Source organism: Alexandromys fortis, unplaced genomic scaffold (genome assembly GCF_014885135.2).
Source record: "Alexandromys fortis isolate MF-2015 unplaced genomic scaffold, M_Fortis_MF-2015_v1.1 scaffold_27, whole genome shotgun sequence".
NCBI lineage: Eukaryota > Metazoa > Chordata > Mammalia > Rodentia > Cricetidae > Alexandromys > Alexandromys fortis.
Genome location: NW_026067952.1, coordinates 11,479,744 through 11,505,394, shown reverse-complemented (window position 1 = coordinate 11,505,394; position 25,651 = coordinate 11,479,744). Strand labels below are relative to the sequence as shown.

At 42.4% G+C, this 25,651-nt stretch overlaps 1 protein-coding gene across 2 annotated transcripts in view; it reads right to left on the bottom strand.

Moving 5' to 3' along the window:
- The window catches only part of Trpc4ap (transient receptor potential cation channel subfamily C member 4 associated protein), a 61,310-nt gene that overhangs the window by 19,996 nt on the left and 15,663 nt on the right, over positions 1-25,651 (bottom strand). For both annotated transcript variants that reach the window (XM_050150778.1, XM_050150779.1), the window contains exons 2-7: positions 24,309-24,437; positions 21,999-22,115; positions 20,307-20,364; positions 18,191-18,246; positions 14,375-14,503; positions 8,372-8,579 (exon numbers count right to left, since the gene is read on the bottom strand). In XM_050150778.1, coding sequence (XP_050006735.1) covers positions 8,372-8,579; positions 14,375-14,503; positions 18,191-18,246; positions 20,307-20,364; positions 21,999-22,115; positions 24,309-24,437 — 697 coding nt within the window. The remainder of the gene's footprint in view (positions 1-8,371; positions 8,580-14,374; positions 14,504-18,190; positions 18,247-20,306; positions 20,365-21,998; positions 22,116-24,308; positions 24,438-25,651) is intronic.

Below are 25,651 nucleotides of genomic sequence, written 5' to 3'. Positions count from 1 at the left end.
CACAATGGAGCACTACACAGCAGAAAAAATAACAACAGCTTGAATTTTGCAGGAAAATGGATGGAGCTAGAAAACATTATTTTGAGTGAGGTAACCCAGACACAGAAAGACAATTATTACATGTATTCACTCATAGGTGGTTTTTAAACATAACACAAAGAAAGCCAGCCTACAAACCATAATTCCAGAGAATTTAGACAACAACGAGGACACTAAGAGAGACTTACATAGATCTAATCTACATGGGAAGTAGAAAGTAGAAAAAGACAAGATCTCCTGAGTAAATTGGGAGCATGGGGACCTTGGGGGAGGGTTGAAGGGGGGAGGGGAGAAGCAGGGAAGGGAGCAGAGAAAAATGTAGAGCTCAATAAAAATCAATAAAAAAATGAAAAAGAAAAGAACTGGATGTGTAACTATTGTGGAATATTCCTTTACACTGTGTGAAGATATGCCACTATGATTGGTTCAATAAAAAGCTAAATGGTCAATAGTCACATAGGATTTTGGGGCAGAGAGAATGCTGGGAAGAAGGCAGAGTCCCAAGTCAGATGCAGAGGAAGCAGGATGTATAAGAGATAAGGTAATAAGCCACGAGTCATATGGCAGCAATGTGTGATGGAGGAAGGACATTGGTTAATTATAATAAACTGCCTTGGCCCATTTTATTGGTTAGAACATAGGTGGGTGGAGTAAACAGAAGAGAATGCTGGGAGAAAGAAGCTGAGTAAGGAGTCGCCATGGTTCTCCCACTCCAGACAGACGCAGGTTAAGATCCTCCCTGGTAAGCCAGCTCGTGGGCTACACAGAATATTAGAAATGGGTTAGAACAATATGTAAGAGCTAGCCAATAAGAGGTTGAAACTAATGGGTCAGGCAGTGTTTAAATGAATAGTTTGTGTGTTGTTATTTCGGGCATAAGCTAGCCATGTGGGCGGCCCGGTGCCGGGACGCAGCCCCGCCGCTCCTATTTCAACAAATGTGTTCATTTAAGTTGTAAGAGCTGATAAGAAACAAGCCTAAGCTATCGGCTGAGCTTTCATAATAAGTCTTCAGGTGGTTATTTGGGAGCCGACAGGCAAGACAGAGAAAGACTCGCTACAGATGGTGCCCAATGTGGAGGCATGTATTTCTGTATAAAACCTGAAAAAGCTTTAAAAAAGGTTCCAAACATACAAAAAAAGGAGCCAAATGTGGCTTCCTAATCCCACAGTCTCTCATGGGGCTGTAGTACAGAGATGCATCTCCCAGCTGCTGCTGACAGGCTTGAGCCACCAACACGCCATGAGCTAAGGTGCACGGTAGTTTAAGATCTTGCTCTTGCAGAGAGAAAAGGCTACAGATAAGCAGTAAAGCAGGTTTAGACAGAAAAAAAATCTCTAAACAGGTTACAATTTGTTTAAAATGTGTATTGGCTTAAGTAAAAAGGAAAATGGATAGAGATAGTCATAAATAAAAAACAACAAGCCATGTTGTTGGGAAGGGAAATACACAGGGAGTCTGGATCCTGTATGGTGTTGTATTTACTTTAAATATTTTGATTGCTGATGAGCAAACAATAGCTGCTGAGAGACACTGGATTATAAAAAACTACTAAATTAAACCAACCTATATATTTTTAAAATGTTTTAACTTTAAAATGGAAGTCAAAAATATGCTACACTGGAGAAGAGGTTATGCCTTTGTTTCCACAGAAAATGAAAGGCTGTTGATTCATTTAAGGTTGACAGAGATCAGGTTTGATCAAGGAAGACCCCCTGTTTTCTGAAGTACCAAAAGGTGTTACTCAAGCTACTAGGGGAGAACAGCCTTCAAAATCTTATTCAGCTGTGGCTCCTGGACGCTATACTACTGACCAATCAGCAACAGTGCCCATGGGCGTACAAGTGGCAAGTCAATAGTCGGTTAACCAACTGCTTTCTAATTGGAATGGAAATGGAAACTGCTCCATTGGAGGGACTCTATGTTTGAGTCTGTAAGCCTGATCAGAAACCAGTGGCCATGCAGGTCACAGACGACAGGGGGGAAGCTACTGCTGCTGTTTTTACTAAATGGACACAATGTGCCTATTAAACAGGTGCCCTCAGCTTTGGTCCGAGAGGCTCCCTTTTACAGCTGGCAGTATGAACTGCACAGATTCATAACTAGTCAAAGTGCTGAGAGCAAAAGATGCCTGAATGCCATGCCATAAACTGGCATCCGTAGAAGAGGGCAGAAAGAATGTAAGAGTGATAGAGAGGCTGGGCTGTGGTGGCTCACGCCTTTAATTCCAGCACCCGGGAGGCAGAGGCAGGCGGATCTCTGTGAGTTCGAGGCTAGCCTGTCTACAAGAGCTAGGACAGGCACCAAAAGCTACAGAGAAACCCTGTCTCGAAAAAAAAACAAAAACAAAACAAACAACAACAAAAAAAGAGTGATAGAGTGAGGAGGTGATGCATGCTTTGAATCTGAGCACTTGGGAGGCAGAAACAGATGCATCTGCCTATAAGTGGGAGGATAGCCTGGTCTACATGGTGAGTTTCTACATAGAAACAGGGCTACATAGACAGCTTCTGTCTCAAACCAAAACCAAAACCAAAAAAAAAAAAAACCTTAGTTATACTGAAATTATTACATTAATTTATGTTAATATAAGATGAATGAAACAAATACTGAGTGTGGTGGTGCAGGAGAATCCCACGTTTAGGGACAGCCTGGGATACATAACAAAGGAAAGCCCACTTACTTTCAGTTTCTAAGGTTTCTGTAAGAAATGCTTTCCTAGCCGGAAGAAAAAGGATGAGTGTTCTCTTTAAGGTGAAGAATTGGAGCAATTACTCAACCCTATTTCCCCTGGACCGCAATTCACCCAGTAATGAGTAAGACAGATTCTGATGAGTACACGAGGCCATGATCAACTCTGGCAGCAACGAGACTGGGTTCAACCTGGCTCTACCTTTCCATCTTAAAATGAGACAATAAGAGCATATTTGCTTACATAGCTAGCATCAGATTTCCCTGGGATGACAAGAGATACCAAGAGCAGCAGTTGCCATAAGAACAGCTGAATCAAACTGAACCAAAGGAAGGGAACTTGAATGCACCTTTTCTTAATCTGTGGGTTTTTCTAAGCCATGTAACATAGAATCAAAAATTAACAACTAGGTATTTCATGATATCAAGATATCACTGTTAATTTTTTGTGTGTAAATGTATTATGTAATGTTTTTAACAAGTCACTATCTAGTGGTTGGGGATGCAGCCCAGTTGGTTAAGTACTTGCCTAGCATGAAAGAAGTCCTAGGTTTGATATTCCCAGCACTGCGTAAACTGGACATGGTGGCATATGCCTGTGACCCCAGCGCTAAGGATGTGATGGCTGGAGGATCAGCTACCCAAGATACATGGAAGGTTCAACGCCAACACGGGCTACATGAGACCTTGACCAAGAACACACACACACTCACACACACACACACACACACACACACACACACACGCATTATATGCCAGGTGCAGTGGCACATTGCCTGTACTATTTATTTATTTATTTATTTATTTATTTATTTATTATTTGTTTGTTTGTTTGTTTTGAGACAGGGTTACTCTGTGTAGCTCTGGCTGTCCTAGAACTCACTCTGTAGACCAGGTTGGCCTCGAACTCACAGATATCTGCCTGTCTCTGCCTCCCAAGTGATGGCATCAAAGGTGTGCACCACTACTAGCAAAGCTTATATTTTTGCTACTCAGGAAGACAAGGTGGAAAAGATCAAATGGACACAGGAGTTTGAAACCAGTCTTGGCAACACAGCAAGACTATCTCAAAATAAAAAGTCATCTTGTAGAACACTGAATGAAACATATGGGATTTGTCTCAAAAGAACTCAAAAGTATTAGGGATGTAACTCGGTTATCAGCATATGTTAAGCATGCATGAGGCTCTGAATTCAATCCCAACCTTTTCCTTCAAAAAAAAAATAAACAAACAAAGAACAAATAAAAACAAAACCTGTGAAGTAGGGAGTTAATGAACAGAGACAAAACAGCATAGGCCACTGGCTGAAAATAATTGAAGCTGGGTGGTAAGTAAACACGGATTATAGGTGTTTTCTCTACATTCCCAAGTGTGATGTTCTCCATAACTGAAAATTTAAAAGTAAAATTCAAAAGAATACAGAAAGAAAATGGCTTCTTTTTTAGATGGTGTGTGTGTGTGTGTGTGTGTGTCTCCCATGTGTGCCTGGAGCTCACAGATGATAAAAGAGGGCATTGGATATTCTTAAAATGCAGTTTCAGGTGACTGTGAGCTGCCATATGGGTCCTGGGAACTAAACCCAGGTCCTCTATAAAAGAAGCCAGTGCTCTTAACCACTGAGCCATCTCTCCAGTCCCTTAAGGAAACTTCTTTAAAAATATATTACTTTATGATTATTACTATTAATATAATAGTAATAAAGAAGCTTTTTAACAACATCACAAATTAAGTGCCCATTATAGTTTGATAAATAATTTTAGTTCCTTTTTTATACTCCATGAAACAGTGTTTGATTTAATTTAAAAATTAGAATTACTTTTGGTTGTGAGCCTAGCCTTTAACGGCTGAGCCAAATGGATAAAGAAAGTGTGGTACATTTGCACACTGGAGTACTACTCAGCTGTTAAAAACAAGACATCATGAAATTTGCAGTCAGATTGATGGAACTAGAAAAGATCATCCTGAGTGAGGTAGCCCAGATCCAGAAAAGCAAACATGGTATGGACTCACTCATAAGTGGATATTAGTCACTAAGTAAAGGATAATCATGCTACGATCCACAGACCCAGAGAAACTAACAAGAAGGACTCAAGTGGGGGTGGGGAATGCGGGAATCTCAGGGTGAAGGGGAAACAGAATAGACACTGCTGGTGGGGAAGTGTGGAAGGGATGGGAACAGGACGGATCAGGTGTGGGGGTGGGCGGGGGGGGGGAGATGGAGGGAGAGAATACTGCGAGAGACAACTCGATTGCGGGGCATCTCTGGAAAGAGCTATAAACCTACTGCAATGGAAACCCTCAGGGATCTTTAAGGATGGCCCTAGCTTAGACTCCTGTCAACAGGAATATGGAGCTTGAATTGGCCAACTCCTGTAACCAGGCAGGACTTCAGTAGAGGGACTGGGACAAAACCAACCCAGTCACAAAATCTTCGACCTACAATTTGTCCTGTCTACAAGATGTGCTGGGGTAGCACAGAAACTGTGGGAATGGCCAACCAATAACTGCTTCAGCTTAAGACACATACCACGGGAGGGAGCTCACCCCCGACACTTGCTGGAGGGCCCGAACCCAGAGGCAGGATAGCCAGAGACCTAGGATAGAACCAAACACAACTGGAACTGGGGGAAGAAAAAAGAAAAAAGCCAATGAAATGATTCCTAATGATATTCTGCTGACTCACAGACTGGTGCCCAGCTCAGTAGTCATCAAAGAGGCTGCACCCAGCAACTGACGGAAACGGCTGTAGAGACCCACAGCCAAACATCAGATAGAGCTCAGGAATTCTGAGAAAGAGGGGGAGGAGGATTGCAGGAGGCAGAGGGGTCAGGGACAGCACAAGAAAACCACAGAATCTACTAACCTGGGCTCACAGACACTGAAGAGTCAACCAGGGAGCCTGCATGGATTGACCCAGACCCTCTGAACATACGTGACAGTAGTGTGGCTCAGTTGTCTTGTGGGGACTCCTAACAGTGGGAATAGGGGCTGGCTCTGATTCCGCTGCCTGCTGTTGGGACCCTTTCCTCCTACTGGGCTGTCTCATCCAGTCTCAATAGGAGAGGAGGTGCCTAGTCTCACTGCAACTTGATGTGTCATGGCTGGCTGATATCCATGGGAAGTCTGCCCTTTTCTGAAGAGAAATGGAGGAGGAGTAGATGGGGAGGGAGGAGAAACTGCAGTTGGGATTAGAAACAAGAAACAAATACAAAAACTGAAAAGAATGAAAAACCAATTAAAAGCCGATTGTGTTCTGGAGGTGAAGCTTAGTGGCAGAGTGCTTGCCTACCATGAAGCCCTGGGTTCAATCTTCAATACCACCACACAACACACACACACACACACACACACACACACACACACACACATGCATGCACCACCAAGAGTGAAGTTCCCCAAAATTTTAAACAGAAACTTGCATACAGCTGGCCCAGCAATTCCATCCCTAGGCATGTACCCTAAGAATTGACAGTGGGTGCTCAAATACACGTGTGCTCACAGCAGCACCACTGACTACCGGCACTGACAACAGTCTAAAGAGAAAAACAACCGAGATGTCCCTGACACGTGGATATGTTGTGGTATATACATATCATGAATATTACCCAGTCATATAAAGGAATGAAATAATGACATGCCACAATGTCAGTGACCTCAGAAAACATGCCAGGTGAAAAGAAACCATGTACGAAAGGTCACACAGTAAATGATCCTATTGGGATTTATATCCAAGATACAGCCACAGCAACAGAAAGCAGGTTAGAGGCTGGCAGGAGTCTACAGGAAGGGAACAGGGAAGAATTGCTAATTGTGCACAGCCTTTCATCTTGGAGAGGTGAAAATGTCATCGAAGGCGAAGCTGCGCAACTCATAAATATATTAAATGTCAGTCAACTGTTCACTCAGAAGTGGTTAATTTTGTCATATGAGCATGATGGCTGGTTTTAATGTCAACTTCAGAGTAGAATCACCCGAGGGACTCTGAGCAATTGTCCTGATGGTCTTAAGTGCTTCGGGAAGAGCATCCCCACGTGTGAGTGACACTTCTAGCAGCTGTCTGGATTGAAGAGCATGGCGGAAGGAAGAGCACTGCTCCCCCTCAAGAGCTAGTTAATTATCCTGTTGCTGCCGCCCACAATTCCGTCAGATACCAGAACCAGACAGAGGGCCAGAGGCACTCCAAGAACCCACCAGGCTTTTGGCACCAGACTGGGACTGAGAGGCACAAGTCTTTCAAACTCAGCGTCTGGGACTACTCTGATAGCTGAGGCACTGGGTTCAAGGCCAGAGCAATCGGCTCTCAGCCTCTCGCTATGAGACAGCTGCCGTCGCTATTTCAACATAAGTTAATTTGAAATACATATATTTCTATGCATTGTTTCTCTAGGGAATCCTGACTAAAACATGATCTTTATCTTAATGTAGAATAATTGCAGTGAGGACAAAAAACAAAACACCTCTCCTCCACTTTTTATTTTTCATTTTTCTAACTTATCAGCTTGGCTAAATGTCAAGCAATCCAAAAATGGCCTGCATTGGAGAAGGTGCAGGGACAGCAAGTGACAAGACTAGCAATTATCTTGCAGGGTTAATCCACCAAAATATAAAATTCAAATACCTAGCCCACTGTACCCTATTATTTAAGGGAGTTATCTGTAGAAACAAAGACCTGAAATAAATCAAATTTGTATCAACAGGATATCAGAATAATAAATTACGGCATGCATATATATGGAATACTATCTACTTGTAAGTGGAACTGTCTGATTTTGTATGTATAGGAATGGAATAACTTGTGGAGTAAAGTTAATTCAAAACAGATGGGCAGAATAGAATGGTGACTCTTATTTTCCATTTCCACAAACTAAGGGGTTTATTTCTTTCCCCTTTCGTCCTCTGGTGCTTGTTATCTCTGGAATACAGTGCTCTAAATCAAACAGCCTAAGAAACATACAGTAAGAGGTGGTTGCTGCCAATCACTTCCTAGCAGGTAAGCATTTGGCAGTTCTTTGGATCCTTCAGTTTCTTTATGCATACTGCAGTAAACAAACAACCATGCATCTTAATCCCCATCCTGATCTTACATTAAAGTACCCACCCACCCTTTTTATCCTCTTACTCCCCACCTACCTCAGCTGCTAGGGTCTGAATCCAGCGCTGTTAAGCAGGCACCGTCTGCACTGCTGCCCTTTCCATAATGAATGTATTTTGTAGCGTTCCCTATTCCAGTCTATATATGTATCGTCACTCTTTTAAAGCTATGCCATTCTTCATGATACAAACAGTCTGTGATGTAAGTAGCCTCTCACCGATGACCATGTGGACTGTCCTGCTCTTCTGTTACCCAGCTCCACAAAAACATGGTATATACTATGTCTATAACAGGGGTCAAAACATTTGTAATTCTAATTAGTGTTTTTTTTTAACTTCTAGATCCATTAAGAAACCTGATTAAAGCTACTGAACTTTGTCCTGAAATATAAAACAAACAAACCAAAAACCAAAAAAACGCACATATAAAATGTACATCCTCCAAATGGGCCCCAGAAGCCCTAACACACTGATTACATATAGGTATTAAGAGCCAGGTGATTTAAGAAGGGTCTCAAATACAATCTAGAATTGTTGAAAATGCTTTACCTTGGTTGATTTCAGCTGCAGAAGGCCCCAAGCTCAAGCTCTTCTTCTGCTGAGCATTTTTGGCAAGAAGTGTGTGTTTGTCGTCATTCCCTGTGTCCATCTCTGAAATGGTGACAGCCAGAATCCGGCAGAAGTTAGCAAGCTGCTGCTGATCGAAATTGGATACTAAGGAACTCAGATTAGGAACTTCATCTAGCCGAATCATTTCCTATAGAAGACACAAATAAACAACCCCCATGCTCAATTCCTCACGAAGCTGTATGTATCCTCCTTGCATTCCTCCTCAGGGCTCAACAGTGAGACCACTAGGGTTCAAATCCCAGCTCTGCAGACCTCAGCTGTGCAACCTCAGTTAACTTCTGCAATCTCTCCTCTTGCCATTATTTTGAACTTGTGTTTACGATCCCAGGTAGTTATTAACAGAATGGGACTCACCTATCTCAGCTAGTGTGGAGGTTACATTTACCTGCAAGCACAACTGTTTCCACTGGCAGCACATTCTGTTCCCTCTAAAAAACCTACCACTCAAGTTTTATAAATCACAAATCACTATTCTCCCTATAGATTTTTTTTTTGAGATAGGTTCTATGTAGCCCAGGCTAGCCTTAAACTGTGAGGCTGAGGATGAATTTGAGTTTCTCATTCTTCTGTTTCCACCTCGAGTGCTGGAATTACAGGTGTGCACCCCCTGTGCACAGCTGATTGTGGTGTTGGGATCAAACCCAGGGCTTTGTACATGCTGGGCAAGCATCCCATAGTTGAGTTTTAGTCTCTATTCCTAGATCAGTTTTTTGTTCTTGTTTTTTGTTTTGTTTTTGTTTTTTTGGGACAGGGCTTCTCTGTGTAGCCCTGGCTAGCTCTGTAGACCAGGCTGGCCTTGAATACACAGAAATCCACCTGCCTCTGCCTCCCAAGTGCTGGGATTAAAGGCATGTGCCACCACTGGTGCCTGGATTAATTTTTTAAAAAGAAATAAAACTTTTCAAACATAGCTAAAGGCATCTGCACAGTCCTACAGTTACAATCCCCTTTCACTTTCCAGAAGTAACCATTATTTTGAACTTGTGTTTACTGTTCTCAGGTAGTTTTCAGTCCTCATAAATACTTCCAATAATCTCCACAATACTGCTGGGCACGTGACGTGACTATACCAGGCCTTGCTTGTGATTCCACACAGATCTATACAGAACTTCCACCAAGCGGCTCTAATTCAGTTCTTTCCCACTGCTTTACGACACGGTGTTTTGCTCCCTTAATTCCTTACTACCACTGACTGCTGCAGTGAGCATCAGTACAGTGGTCCTTGTGGACGTGTGCACAGTAGAGAACTTACCTTCTTCACTTTATCAGACACACTTCCAACGTTTTAAAATTAATGTTCACTTCTACTTTTAACAGATGTGTAAAGGAATTTCCCTTCTTTTTGTAGCTGTATGACTTCAGTCTCACACAGGTTCATACATGGAGAACTAGGCTCTCAGGGTCTTCTACTGGAAGGTGGTAAAACCTTGAAGAGATCTTTAGGGAACTAGGAGCATCCTGCTAAAGGTGGTTCATCTGGGACTCCTTGGTAACTCGTGGAAGAAAAGTATAAAAAGTCTGAGTTTCATCCCACCCAGTCTGTCTCTGTGGCTCTCTCAAACTCCACGCTGCTATCTGCTCTGAGGGCAGTCACTCGGGCTGTGCTGTGTGAGTCTGTCTACACACAACACCTGTTCCCTCATCCCACCCATCTACTTCTACTAGACTGGCTATTTCTCTAGCACTGCACGGAAACTTTTAATTATTTCTTTTGCATCTACTTCCCAAGCAATCCAACACTAGACTTTGACTTTTCTTTAGAGTCCTAATGCATGGCACTGGGTGGCAAGGAGCTCAGGAACTGCACTAAAAGGCAAATGATCCCTGGACGTGGTGATGAAGGACAGCGGCTTGTTTAAGAAGGAAGCACTTGGGAACAGGGGCCTGTCCCCTCCCCAGTCAGTATACACCCATGCTGGCTACTACTGTTACCATGAGACACTCTCTCCGCTCCTCCGATCCCCAGCCCATCTAACTCAGTGGATGACTCTCAGCTTCTCCATCCTTCCAGCCCTGGCCAGCTCAGGTGTGAGTCCAAAGTAGGTCCCACCACCCCACACCCACTTTTTATTGTTGTTGGTTATAAGATGGGGTATCCCACTATCACTTAGGCTAGTTTAAAACTCATGCTATAGCCTAGGCTGGACATAGACTTCTAGTAATCCCCCTGCCTCAGCCTCCCTAGAATAAAGGTTACATTACATTCAGCTTCACTAATTTTTTTAAATTTAACATTTGATACATGTTATAAAACATACTGGGCTTTTTCACTGTTTGAGCTTCCCTATCATATCTCTGCCTCTGTGAGGTCACCACTGCTATGAATTACTTTGTCATTAAAAAGTTTTGTTTGAATTTTATGAAAATGATAGGTGGCCTCCAGTGCGCTGTGGCTGGCTTTATCTCTAGTCACTCCCTCTTCAGCTGTGCTCTGACCCACAGCACCAGTCTGTCTAATGCTTTATTGTATTTCAGTGTGTGACTAGACATGGGTCACAGGCTTGCTTTTAGTCTTCTACTCTGAAACAGGGGCACCCTAAGTTTTGTTGCTTGATGCCCACAGAAAAGTTTTTCTAGGGCAGTAGCTACTAAAGAATTCTGATCGACCAGTAAGACGTGCTTTCCACTGCAACAAAATAAAAATGATGGGGGGGGGACATCTTCAAACAATATTCTTCCACGACACACTTGGATCTGTTTCATCTAGCTGACAGACCTTCAGGGTTTATTCTAGTGTTCTCATTTCTTTTTTTGCATGTATGTGTACACATATTCACATGTGTGTACATGCTGGATGGTATACATGCTGGCCAGAGGCTGACGTTACTAGATCTTTATCCGTCTTGTTTATTGAAATACGGGGCTTGCCTATTTGCCTTGTTTAGCTAGCCAGCTTTGTCCAGGATCCCTTGTCTGAACTTTCTAGGAAGTAGGATTACACATGGGCCACCTACCACTTGGTTTTTATGTGGGTGTTGGGGATTCAAACTCCAGTCCTCACACTTTTACTCTGTTTTATCCACCAAGCCATTCCCTCCCTAGCACCTAGCATTTTTGTTTCCTTTAAAATAGTTTCCTAATTGTATTTTATTTGTGTATGTGCATGTGTGAATGAGTGTGTGTACATGTGTATTTGTATATGTGTGTGGTATATATGTATGGGTGAGTATGCAGGTATGCAGAGATATATCTATATGGTGTGCTGTAGTCAGATTTTTCTTTGGGCTGCCAGCAAACAGATAATGACATGGACACTTATTAATTTTGAACGCTTGACCTTAGTTTAGGCTTGTTTTTAACTAGTTCTTATAACTTAAATCAACTCATTTCTATTAATCTGTATTCTGTCATATATGGCTGATTTTCCTCTGTGTCTCCTCACTCTCCTCACCATGACTAGATTCTTCTTCCAACTTCCTCTCTGTGCCTGGAAGTCCCGCTTATACCTCCTGCCTAGCTATTGGCTGTTCAACTTTTTATTACACCAATCACAGCAATACACCTTCACACGTGTACAAATATCCCACAACAGTGTACATGTGTGTGTATTTCTTGTGTGATATGTACATATGTACAAACACACACATTGGTGGGCGTGTGCCAGAGCACAAAAGGAGGGCAGAGGACAAGCCGCCGGCATTGGTTCTCTCCTTCCACTATGTGTTTCGCAGGACTGAACTCAGGCTGCCAGGCATGGTGGCAGGTGCCTACTGTGTGAGGCCATTTCTCTGGCCGCATGTTTTCATTTTTAAGAGTCATTTACCCACAAGTATGCTTAGGCACAAGTCACAAACAGCCCACCCACAGTAAAACACTGAGGCCTAGCCCTTGGGGCAGTGCTTCTGAGTGCTGTGCAAACAGCACGTACAAATACACATTCAAGAACAAAATAAATAGGTAAGTTCATTCTGCTGAGAGTTTCCACCCTATATTCATCAGGATCTGCTCTCTCACCTCACACAGTAGAAGAGCTGCATTTCCCACTTATCAATGAAGCCAAACATTTACTCATGGCTCATCTGTTTCTCCTTTGTGAAATGTCTGTTTATAACTTTGCTCATTAGTTAACTAAGCCATTGTCTTTTTTGTGCTGATTTGTAGGAATTTTTGATGAATTATGAATATTAATCCTTTGGGTTTTTTGTTTGTTTATTTTTCAAGACAGGTTTCTCTGTTCTGGAACTCATTTTGTAGACCAGGGTGGCCTTGAACTCAGAGAACCGCCCACCTCTGCCTCCCGGAGTGCTGGGATTAAAGGTGTGCACCACCACCACCACCACCACCACCACCACCACCCAGCTAATCCTTTGTTTCATAATTCATAATCCTATGAATGCAGGTACCTTTTCCCAGCCAGTGGCTCAAGTTTCCACATTAGTTTTGTACATTACACCAAGGCACCTACAAAGTGTAGTAGAACCGATCACCAATTTGATAACACAGACAGGCACAAGAAGGCATGAAGCACTAGGTGGACCAAGTTGGGAAGGAACAATCACTGTCACCTACTCTGAGACTGCCAGGGGGCATGGAGTTCCTGTACTGACAGCCATTCTCACACACTGTACTGAGCACACGAATCTTGGGACATAACAAAAGCATTTTATCAAAGAGCACAAAGGGATTGTCTGGGGCCTGGAAACACTGAGAATGTGTTCCCACAGACAATGGGTCATTTGTGATGCTTCTGCCTGGGCAATAACAGGCAAGCCCTGCAGAAAACAGAGGTGAAATCTGGGTGACAGTGTGTGGGGGTACCCTCTTTTCAGCAACAGCAACCTTATGGAGACTCTACAGCAATGAGAAGAAATCTGCCAGGCAGCAGCAGTGAAGAGCGGAGAGGACACAGGAAGGAAACTCCAGATCCTAGCAAGTTAGCCAAAATTCCAGCAGAATGTACACAGGTGTAGTTTTGGAAGTCTATGAGTTTCCAATGAGACTTTAATGCTTTCAACTTTTAGTTACTGTTTTTTGAGACAAAGTCACACTCTCGCCCAGATAACCTCAAACATGGGATAAGAGTTCAGCAATGGAACGCTTGCCTAGAATGTGTAAAACCCTAAGCACAACTCCTAGTACCACTTTAATTAAAAAAAAACACAAACAACAACAACAAAAAAAAAAAACCCAGCTCGGTGGTGGTGGCACACACTTTTAATCCCAGCACTTAGGAAGCAGAAGCAGGTGAATCTCTGTGAGTTTGAAACCACCTTAGTCTACAGAGCGAGTTCCAGGACAGCCAGGGCTACACAGGGAAACCCTGTATCAAAACAACAACAAAAATAAACAGCAAACAAAAAATAAATAAATAAACAAACAGCAAAAAAGGAAGGAAGGAAGGAAGGAAGGAAGGAAGGAAGGAAGGAAGGAAGGAAGGAAGGAAGGAAGGAGCAGGGCTTATACTGCCCACTGTTATCTCATGTTCAAGGCAGTTAACCACCTTTGAGGCTGATAGAAAAATATAAAGGTAGATGTAAAAGGCAAAGGCCAAATATTACCACTAGAGGGAACAAAACTAGTGAAAAGGGTTTCCCAGCATTCAACTGCAGAAAGCTGCTCTGTAGGCAGTCCCAGTGCATATAACAACAACAACAAAAGCATACTAAAAAGAACTTGTACAACTACAGTTAGTGAGAAGCAATTTTATCTTAGCAAGGAGCACTAAAAATTCACCAAATCAATGTGAAGTGTTGTGTTTCATACTCTGTTTGACTTCACTTTATATACGTATTTGTTCCACAACCATAAAGACCCATAGGCATTAAGGAATACAACCTATTTTTATATCTGAACCTACCTAAGAACAAATACTTTAACACTGGGGTGGGAAAGAGCTTCTTTTAAAGGAGCCCTGACTAGTCGTTAGCCGGGCTCTACAATCCAGTACCTGAGACTGTCCCAAAGCGGGAGAACACAGCTCACCTTTTTAACACCCAAAATATCTTCAATGAGTGTTGCTGTTTGTAAGAATGTCTTCTTACTTGTCATCAGTGTAAACAGGAAGATCACAAAATCATTCTTCTCTGCCAAACGCTTTGTCACTCCTTCCGTCTGTCACATGGAAAGGGAGAAAGGGCAGAACAGCTTGTGACCCACAACACAAAATACGAAGAGCAAAGCACCATTGCAGATGCAGAAGCAATCCCATCCTGAAAAACTAGTATGAGTCAAGAAATATAAGAAGTCGTGTGTACAGTGGGTAATAGGTGTAAAAAAGAACTCTTGGCCCTCAGACCACACGACACGGAGAGCCCGCTTTGGAGCTAAGAATGAAAAAAAAAAGGATAAGGCAATGAACAGCTTCAGCTAGCTCATAAAGTCTAAGCCCCTAATGGCTTCACATAGCCAACAAGCATCATGTGGACAAAAGCCCATGGACTGATGTGAGCAATGCTACCTAGAGCATAATCAAGCTCCACAGTGAGGATGCGTGAGGTGGTGATGCTTCAGAACAGCGCTGCGCAAGGCTTCTGCAGGCCAGGCTCAATCTGAACAAACTCGTGGTCTAAAATATGACTTTTGAGGGTCAAAACTAAACTCTACTTCTATCTAGGTGACCCTGAGCCAATCACTTCTCACTCTGGATCTCCCTTTCTTCGCCTGTGCACGGTGAGCTCCAGAGTCTGGGAGTATGCCAGTGAGAGCGCAGGAAACACTCAGCCACATCTGGGGGCCAAAGTGATCTTGGAGTAACAGGCTTAGTTTCCTTTGCTATACATTTACTCACTCTTCTAACTGACACTCAAGGGTCCTTCAAACAGGCGCACAGTATCTGTCAGGGACAATCTCCCAGAGGCTTACCCAGGTCAGGTCAGGCTGAGTGACAGTTGGCTGTTAACACTGAAGCATACAGGGGTTCCTAATTCTACCTCTTTGTTCCTCCCTTGAAGGATACACTACCCACAAAGGTCCTATCTGTCACAGCCACTCAGAGCACAGGACAAGACGAGCTCTGCTAGTAGAGAATGTATAACTCGAGTACGCTTGGCCTGCATTATGGGGAAACCATTAAGAAAAAAATGTAGCTATTCTTTTTGCCTTTTGTAGAATAAAAAAGTTTGCCATGAAATGTGGTTTCTAGCCAGGCGGTGTTAGCTCACGCCTTTAATCCCAGCACTGGGAGGCAGAAGCAGGTGGATCTCTGCGAATTAGAGGCTGGTCTACAAGAACTAGTTCCAGGACAGGCTCCAAAGCTGCAGAGAAACCCTGTCTCGAAAAACCAAAAATGAAAGAAAAAAAAAAAAGGAAATGTGACTTCTACACAAAGCAGCATACAGAAATCTGAAATTATTTGTAGCAAATTTCTAGTAGTTGTTTAATTTGCTTAATGGATCACATGTGATTAACACTCTGTATCTTATCTCGGGTTGACATTTTCTTTAGTCAAGAATATGCTTGGGGCCAGCAAAATATCTTGATGGATAAAGGTACCTGGCACCAAACTCAATCTGAATTTGATTCTTGAACCCACCAGCGGAAGAGTGGAAGGAGAGAATTACTCCCAATGAACTCTTCTCTAACTTCTATACACACACACACACTCACATAACTCTGTGTGTGTATACATATATATAACATATATAAGTATATATATATATAAATTACATATATGCTTTGTTATTCATAAATTATTGTCAGGGATGGGAGCAGGAAAGCAAGCCTACCAACTCATCCAGATGATGCCTTCTCTGTGGAATTGCCCGAATCACTCTAAATGCATGCACTCCTCTTCCTCTGAAGCCTCAAAGCATGTGGTCTACACCTGCCCACATCCTTCACCAAACGTGACCTCCACCCAATGACTGATGGAATAGAGGTATTCTATCTTCACACCTCTGCTATCTAGAGCAGACCTAGCTCATGGGCGATATTTAAAGGCTAGAATAAAGAATAAGGGGCAATAAAGGAATAGAAGGACTAGCTGGCAAGTAACTCAAGAGAGTTTTCGGAATTGAAACTGGTGCGTTGGTACTCCAAGCTAAGAGAACTTCATAATCAGTGAAGTAAGTGTGTCAGTTGAATTTAATCTTCAAAATAAAGAGACTGATAAAAATATACTAAGTCTCTCACTGGCCTAGAACTCAATAAGTAAGCTAGGCTGGCCAGTGAGGTCTGGGTACCTACCTGCCTCTGCCCTCTCAGCACTGCGATTACAGGCATCCACTACCACATCTCCTCTGCTCCATGGCATCAAATTGGGGTCCTTATGCTCATGTGGGAAGCAGTTTACCAGATGAGCCATCTCTGTAGCCTAAAGTTTTTTAAAACTGAACTGTTTTACTAGAATGTCTCTGATCAATATTAGGTCACAATTTTAAAACATTCTTGTAGAAAACTTGACAATTATGGTGTCACTCTCTTCCATTCTGTCTTTTGTTGTTTTTTTTTTTTTTGTAAAAATATTATTAACTTTAGCTGCAAAAACAGTTGAGTGTTCTTGACAATCATCCTTTTGTATTACAGACCTGCCTGTGCTGTTCTGTGCTAGCAGCTGTAACAAAATGGCTACTGAGCACCTGAAAAGCAGACACACTCTAGGTGTGAACCATACTGGATCCCGAAAAATTGGTACAAAAAAAAGTAAAATATCTTAAAAACTGATTGAAATGATAATATTTTTACTAGATGTGTTAAATAAAATATAGTATCAACATAATTATTTGTCTTATTAAAAATTGGCTCTAGGGAAATATACAATAACCGACAGCACTTAACCGTCACAGATACTGGTGTGCACCGTTGGTCCAACAGCTCACTACCTGTGCTGGCCTTAGACTAAGAAGCTGGAACTCCCTACAGTACACACACAACTATGACCTGCACTTTCTGTCAGCCCAGTTTCTGTGTATTATGTGCCCACCCTTTTTTTACCTTTTCTTTCTTATCTACTTCTCAGTCTGTGGTCTTAGCAGTATTCCCCAAAACCTTCTTTAGAATAAGACAAAAAACAGAGTTAAATGTTCCTTTCGCCACCACGACAGAGGTCTCATTTCCACAGCAGCACTTAGCGTATCTGCTGTGCACTGTGACACTTAGCATATCTGCTGTGCACTGTGACACTTAGCGTATCTGCTGTGCACTGTGACACTTAGCGTATCTGCTGTGCACTGTGACAAGTAAGTTTACCCTAGGTTCCTAAAGTCAGCACTTCGCTTTTAAAAACCAACATTTACACACTGCTTACAAAGTGCATTCACATCTATGATCTCACACTTTGTAGATCAGGCTCAGGGCACAAAAGTCAACTTCCAACAGTAAGTGTTCAGCTTTCTTTCTCCATGACTTCCTTTATTCCCCACTCTTCCAGGCACTGTGGCCAATCCCACAGACTGCCATAGTCAATAAATATATGGCAGGACCTCTGACTCTTGTTTTCCAGTAGGAAAATGAAGGGACAGGAAGAAGAGACTTAAACTTATTTTAAATGATATGGACACTGCCAACATTTGTCAGCCTTCAACAAGTAGTGGTCAGTTTCTGCTTGGACACCTGAGGTGAGGGGTGCTGGCTGGCTATGGAGTTCGGGGCCTGTCAAGGTAGCTTTAGCTCTAATTAAGTGCTACAAAATCCGGCCTCTCCATTATTTCTACTGGCTGGTACGGATTCTTAGGCACGCAGAAAATAAGGGCAATTCCCTTAAATAACTGAAGGCAGCTCTCTTGTCTGCCACCCCACTCAAGCATTCCCGCCTCACCAGTAAAGATGGAGGAGGAGATACACGACACAGGAAATACTCACACAGACACAGGTGTTGTACAGGATGCTCAAGCAGTCCTTTGACATCTCATCACTTACTGAAAGGGAAGGAGGAGCATTATTCTTCTCTGTAACAGTAGCATTCTTCTGGAACATAAGAAATGTTCTAGCTGGGTGTGTGCTGGGGGCCTGTAGTCCCAGCACTGGGGAGGCAAAGCACTGCGCAGTCGCTCGTGAACACACAAGCGCCTCACACCACAGGGCACCAGAAAAAGACTCAAGGTCAATTTTCAAAATCAAAACCACCACGCTGTGGTGGTGCACATCTTTAATCCCAGCACTGGGGAGGCAGAGGCAGGCAGATCTCTGTGAGTTCAAGGCCAGTCTGGTCTACAGAGCAAATTCCAAGAGAGGCTCCAAAGCTACACAGAGAAACCCTGTCTCGAAAAACAACAAAAGAAACAAAAAACAAAATCAGAACAACTGGAATTCAGAGTGTAAAGTTCCTGACCAAATTCTTCTCACTGAAAAGTCTGCCAGCAGAAAACATGGGCATCACTTCTACCTCAGACTTGCCAACTGGGTTTAGGTTTCCTTGTTACAGTTATCTGTATTAGGAAAGTGGCCTCTAATGTCTGATATAGATATACTATCGGTTCCAATAAATAAAGAACTCAACTATATTAATGAGCAGAACAAGACAGAAGCACAAAAAGGAACTTTATTTTATGAGCCCCAAACCCAGAGTTGATAAGCTCAGTATGATAGAGTGCTTAATCTGGTGTTGCCCTGATTTTTAAAACCAGTTTCCGTTCATTTCCTCATTGCCATAAACTCTAACATCCAAATCTCTCTCAAGATCCCAAAGAGTGGCCCTGTCAGTCAGACTAGCCTAGCCAGACAGATTGGTCGCTCATCTACTCTTGGCTAAGTATGTATGTGGTGTCCCTCATTGCTACCTCTCAACAAATTTGCCTTGCAAGCTTAGTTAGTCAATGAATTTAAAGTAGAACGAATCAGAATTATTTCAGTAGTCCCCAACTTTCCATTTCCAAAGGGAGCAGATTCGTGCACTCATCAAGAGTTTGCTGACTACTCAGCTTAGATGGAGTTGCAAGCAAAAGCAGAAGGGAAGCCCCATTCCTCATGGGACCCACAAATCTATGGGGAGCAGGAGAAACCAAGAGTGACCAACAGGTCATTAAATCAGGGGATCTCAACCTGTGGATCACAACCCCTGGGGGGGGGGGTTGTCAAATGACCCTTTCATGGGGGTTGCATATCAGATTGTGCATATCAGATATTTACATTACTATTCAATTCATAACACCAGCAAAATTAGTTATGAAGTAGCAATGAAATAATTTTACAGTTGGGTCACCACATGAGGAACTGTATTAAAGGGTTGCAGCATTAGGATGGTTGAGAACCACTGCATTAGAAGATTCTACTTACTATTAGAGTACAAAACTGAGATGCTCAAAATGAGTATGAGACCAGGATATGGTGACACAAGCCTGCAACACTAATACTTGGGACAGTGGAGGCAGAAGGGTCAGGAATTTCAGATCATCCTCAGGCAGCCTGCCTCACTCTTGCCCCACCAAAAAAGAATATAAATTCTCTAATTACCACTGTATACACAAATAGGGCTGCACACAGTACTACATCCCACTAATGTGGGTGTAAATTTAAAATGTGTATGTATATTAGAGACACACATACACAACACACACACACAGATGTTAACTGAAGTGATCTCAGGCTTTTAAAGGCAGAGTGAACTGCACCTTTAAGGTAGAATTTTTGAAAACTAAATACTGAACCCTAAAAAAGAGCGCCTGTCACACATGCAAGTTGTGAGAATAATACAACAGCTAAACCTATCACCCAACTTAGAAAATTATGAATTATGCAAACACTGACTTTTACCATATATGACTCTGGCAATGACTGAACTTCTTTTTCTTTTTCATTTATCTACTTCCAACAAATATATAATGAATGCAGTGCGCTGCTTATCCTGGTAGGGATAAAGCAAGTTCTAGAGACGACTGGAAGTTAGGTTCTCATGTCTCAAAAAAAGAGAACAACTCCCGACAACAGCTACCATGCTGGTACACTGGGACAAGGACAGACGCCTAACAAGCATACTTACTTTTTAGTTTCTGTCCCCGGATAGAGATTGTAGGCCTCATAAGAATTTCTATAAGAAGCTGAAAACAAAAAAATAAAATAAAAAATAAAAAATCTTCAAAATTAATTCAAAGCACAACTCACGAATCAATTTTTCCTATGAACATCTGTGGTCCAAGGAGCTGTCATGAACCCTCTTGTTCTAGGAGGCAGGAAGGAACCCTCAGGCCAGCAGAGGGCACTGGATCCTCTGGAACTGGAGGTCAGAAACTGATTTGCCATTTGGGTGCTGGGCACAGAATCTGAGTTCTCTGCCACATCATAACACTTTTTACCTGAGTCATCTCTCCAGCCCCTAAGGAACATCTCTTATTTTTATAACAAGGGCTTTTATTTTTGAATAAAATTGCTTCCTATTTCAGTATTTTTGTTGTTTTGAGACACAATCTAGCTGATCAGCCCAGGCTAACCTCCAACCTCAGCCTTCCAAGTACCGGGATTACAAGTGTTCACCTCCAGCCTACTTTCTACTTAAATAAATGAAAATGTTTTAATATAATCTCTGTGCTAACAAAACAGCTAAGTCCACATATTTAAAGAAATTCACCATAAATGGGTATTTTGTTTTATTTTGTTGCTTAAATCAAGTTAGGAACAATTTTGGAACAGAACCAAATGTTCTCCTAGCCCTTTCCAGCTACATGCCAATACTGGACAGCATGTCCGAGACACCTCAAGCCAAGTGGGAGAAAATGATCCATCAGCATTTTTAAAGTTTCTGTTTCTTCTCATTGTTTTAACACCAACAGGCAGCCTTTAAGACTAAAGAGCAGCTAAGGGATCTTAAGAAAGCCTCTGCTCATCTGAAACCAGCAACAAATCTGAAGAAACTAAACCCATTCTGGGGACTGCATGCGCTGAGTGACTCCGACATCCAGAAATGAGGGGAGGGGCTTTTGCCCGAGACAGTAGCTGACAAAATAAAAGCCCAGCATCTGTGCCAGACTCACTTCTAGAGACTCATGGGACTTGGCTTTCTGCACAACTGCATTAACAGCTAACTATACTTGTGGAGGGAGGGCGTGGGGCTTAGGCAGACAACAAAAGGTGCTCTGAAGGCAGCTTTCTGCTCTGTGTGAGAGTGGTAGGCTATGCCTACCTACCACCCAGCTTCCAGCCTTCATATCGCACACTAAAAAAAGCTTAGTAATTAATTGTGTGGAGGAAGGGTGGGCACACAGATGCCCTGGCATCTATGGAAGTCAGAGGACAACCGTGGTAATTGGTTCTCTTCTTACACTACGTAGACTACCAATGCTTTTCAAAAGAGATTACAATCCCCTGAGCTGTTGAGATGTAAGATCTCAGATGCACCAAGTATTTTACCAAAATAAACTCAGTGAGAATACAAGTCTAGGTCAATGAGTAAGAAGCCTTGAATGCCATTGATCTCAAAGATAAAATCCAGACCAGAGAGAGGGCTCAGCAGGGTAAGACACAAGCCATCAAGTCTGATAATCGAGTTCAATCCACAGGACCCGTGGTGGAAGAACAGAAACACATGTGCATGTGCGCACACGTGCACACACACATGAAATAAATTTGCTTTTAAAATTAAAAGATTTGAAATATTTCTGATAAAATCTAAAATTCTTGCCTCCCATTTTAAATTCTCAAACGATTAAAGTATTAATAGTATTAAACAGCTACTTACATCAACACCTCCAAACAAGTCAAAAATATATGTATTTGGATACGTAGCTTCTTGAGTAAGTTTCCTATCTTCAGTTACAAATGCCATAGCCTCCACGGAGAGAAGAGGGGAAATTTCCTGGTTTCAAAAAAAAAAAAAAAAAAATACAGATTCTGTTTTAGAATTTAACACAGACCAGACATTAAGACATGCATTTTAGTGACAAACTAGTTTCCCCTGAGCACAAAGCTAGCCCTCAATAAACTATTAGGGAGCCTTGGAGTCCTTTTCCCATGGAATCTGGCTGGTGTAACTGGCTTCAATGAACAGAGAAGTGACACTGTACACTTAGCTATAAACCGTACAAAGGCCAGGTAGAGTTGGCATTTGCTACCGTAGAACCTCTCTGTCATGCTGTGAAAAGCTCACAGCCCCCTGGGGAAGGCCAGACTGTGCATCCTTTGCTGACTTCTAGCAGCAACCTGCCAGGCACCAGTGAGGCCATTTTGGGGCTTTTCGAACATCTTTAGGCCCTACAGTGATTACACAGGAATGAGAAGAGAAACAACTGGTTCTGCAGCCATATCCAAATCTCTGCTTGACTGTGATCTGAAGAAGTCCAAGGCATTCCGATGTCTTCCACGGCCATCCAAAGGAGTCTCTAAGTCACTTGTGACCGTTAGCACTTCACCGTGCAACTATTTACAACCCAGGCTCTTTCCTCGGCTAAATTCTTGTTTCTTGAAGGCAAGGTCGAACAGATTGCTCTTGCTTACTCCTCCAAGTCTCAAAGCTGAAAGAGGTATTCAGCTTGGTAGGACAGGGAGTGGTTCTCAATCTTTAGGAGGGGCCCAGCATCCTTTGTTCATAAAAAACAGGTAAGGCAGAGGCAGGCGGATCTCTGTGAGCTCGAGACCAGCCTGGTCTACAAGAGCTAGTTCCAGGACAGGCTCCAAAACCACAGAGAAACCCTGTCTCGAAAAACCAAAAAATAAAATAAAATAAAAATAAAACACAGGTAACAGCCAGAAAGAATCTCACAGAATACTGCTTTACAGAGTGGTTTTCAAGTATGTATTTACAGAATGAATAAACTCAAGATTACACACATAGTCAGCTGGGTATTAATTTCCCAAGTCTTCAATTTTACCTCAATTCTCTAACTTAGAGATTTGGCAGGAATTAAATGTAACAAGTTTTTTTTGTTTTGTTTTGTTTTGAGAGACAGGGTCTCACAGTGCAGCTCTGACTGTCCCGGAACCATGTAGTAAAGGATGGCCTGTACTTACAGTGATCCACCTGCATTTGGCCTCCCAAATGCTAGGATTGTGTGTGCAGGCAACACACCCAGGTTTTGGAAAGCTTTTTTTTTGTTTGTTTGTTTGTTTTTTGTTTTTCGAGACAAAGTTTCTTTGTGTAGCTTTGGAGTCTGTCCTGGAACTCACTGTGTAGACCAGGATGGCCTGGAACTCACAGAGATCTGTCTGTTTTTGCTTCCTGAGTGCTGGGATTAAAAATGTGTGCCACTACTGCTGGGCAGTTGAAAAGCATTTTTTTTAAGACACGTAGAGGAGCTATAATTACTCCTATCAACCAGACTGTGAAAAGATGAAGAATAAGTAATATCTCTTCATAAAGGGAAAAACTAGGTTTACTTAATAAGCATATTTAGAATTTACCTGTGGATACAGTCATCAACACTGTATCTCTGAAGAGCACGATAGTATTTAGTTTTAATATGGCACAGGCTTACATAGGTTATAACTATAGCTCCAGCTCCTTGTTTAAATTTGTGTTTGGACCCAGTCCCCAAGTCAGAAACTATGAATGTGGTCCAGCACTGAGACAATATTCAAGACAGAGAACAAGTATCTAGAACAATGTCATTATACTCTTGATCTAACTTTAATCTTACATTAGTGATAATTATCAACAGCCATAAAGCCCCTTCCAAGAGCCTTTGATAATAAGGGAATTCTGTTCCAAGAGAATGTCATCAAGGGGTAGGGATGGAGTAGTGACTAAGAGTACCATTCCAACCTACCATGAGCAAGGAATGTCCTGGGCTCAGTCCCCAGCACCACAGGAGGTGGTGAGGGCACAGCACTGGCCTCTCAAACTAAGGAAGCACTGCTTCAACAACAGCTTCCCAGGATGACAAAACCTTGACTGGCTCTGAAGATGGGATAATTAATGACTGTTTGCTTCTTTCAATGCTTCTGAACTTCTCCAGTATTCTACAGCTCACACAAAAACTGGCCATTTTTAAAAGGCCAACAGTTAGGCATCTGGAGACCTGAGCACAGCCTTTCTAGGGTCTCGATGAGTTACCTTGAGGATGTTTTGGCACTCGATGAAGTCACTGTGAAGGTGGCTGGTGGCATAGAGCTTAAGAAGCAACTGAGGAATTCCACTCCATTTGGACAATTTGTCCCTCTCGGTCAAAAACGTTTCAGTGAACTGTGAATATAAACAAATAACAAACGAATTAATTAATAAAAAAAAACAAACATTTTACTGGCAAGGAATAAGTTTTTGACAAGAGAGAGGAGCTGACTCCCAAATAGCCAGAGAGACAATTTAAAGGTGGCTTTGAAGAAATCTTCAGGAGCTTGCAACAATTTACAAGCTGAAGCCTACGCCCTCTGCCCCTAACACAGCACCCTCTGAATCCACCCCTACTCTCTGCCCCTAACACAGCACCCTCTGAGCCCACCCCTACTCGCCAGCTTCAAGCTTTCCCCAGAGCACACTCAAGACTCCAATCCAGCTGTGTTCTCTGTGCATGCTCTCCCTCTGCCCACAGGCTCTCTCCAGTCTTTCTGTCTGAAATGCTTGTTTTCCTTCAAATGCAAGACAATGAGGGCCAACAAGATGACCCATTGGGTAAGGCTGCTTGCTATACTAGCTGATAACTGATTCCTGGAATCCACATAAAGGTGGAGGAAGGGACTCATTAATACCATATGCTGTTTCCTAACCCCCACATGTACACCACAGTACAGGGTGCACATACATATTTTAAAAATAATTAAAAATATAAAGAAACTTTTATTAAAATTTTAAGTTATTATTTATTTTATGTGTATGGATGTTGTGCCTGTATGTATGTCTGTCTGTACACAACTTTTGTGCCTGGTGGCTATGCAGGCCAGAAGAATGTATCAGACCCCCTAGAACTAGAGTTATAAACAGCTGTGAGTGGCCAAGTTTTTTAAAGGACCTTTAAAAATCCTAGGCTACATAGTGAGTTTTAGGTCAGCCTGGGCTGTAGAGACCCTGCCTCAAAGTAAACAATAAACAAACAAATAAATACAAAAAGAAATCAAGGCAAGGGCTGGAGAGATGGCTCAGTGGTTAAGATCATTTCTTATTTTTAAGGAAGACCCAAGTTTGGTTCCCAGCACACACGCTGGGCAGCTCATAGCCACAGATAACTCCCATCTCAGCTGGTACCCACGTACATGTGGCATACATTCACACAGACACACAAATAAATTAATAAATTAATAAAATCCTTTTTTTTTTTAAAATACAGGCAACAACTAAAGCACTTCCTTGGCTGGCCTTCCTTTCCTCCCTATGGCACTGGCCCCTACTTAGGGGTTTCACCTATTACATATTTTAACCTATTGGACCTAGTTCCCGGTTCATTTGATCCTTCCTCTCTAGAT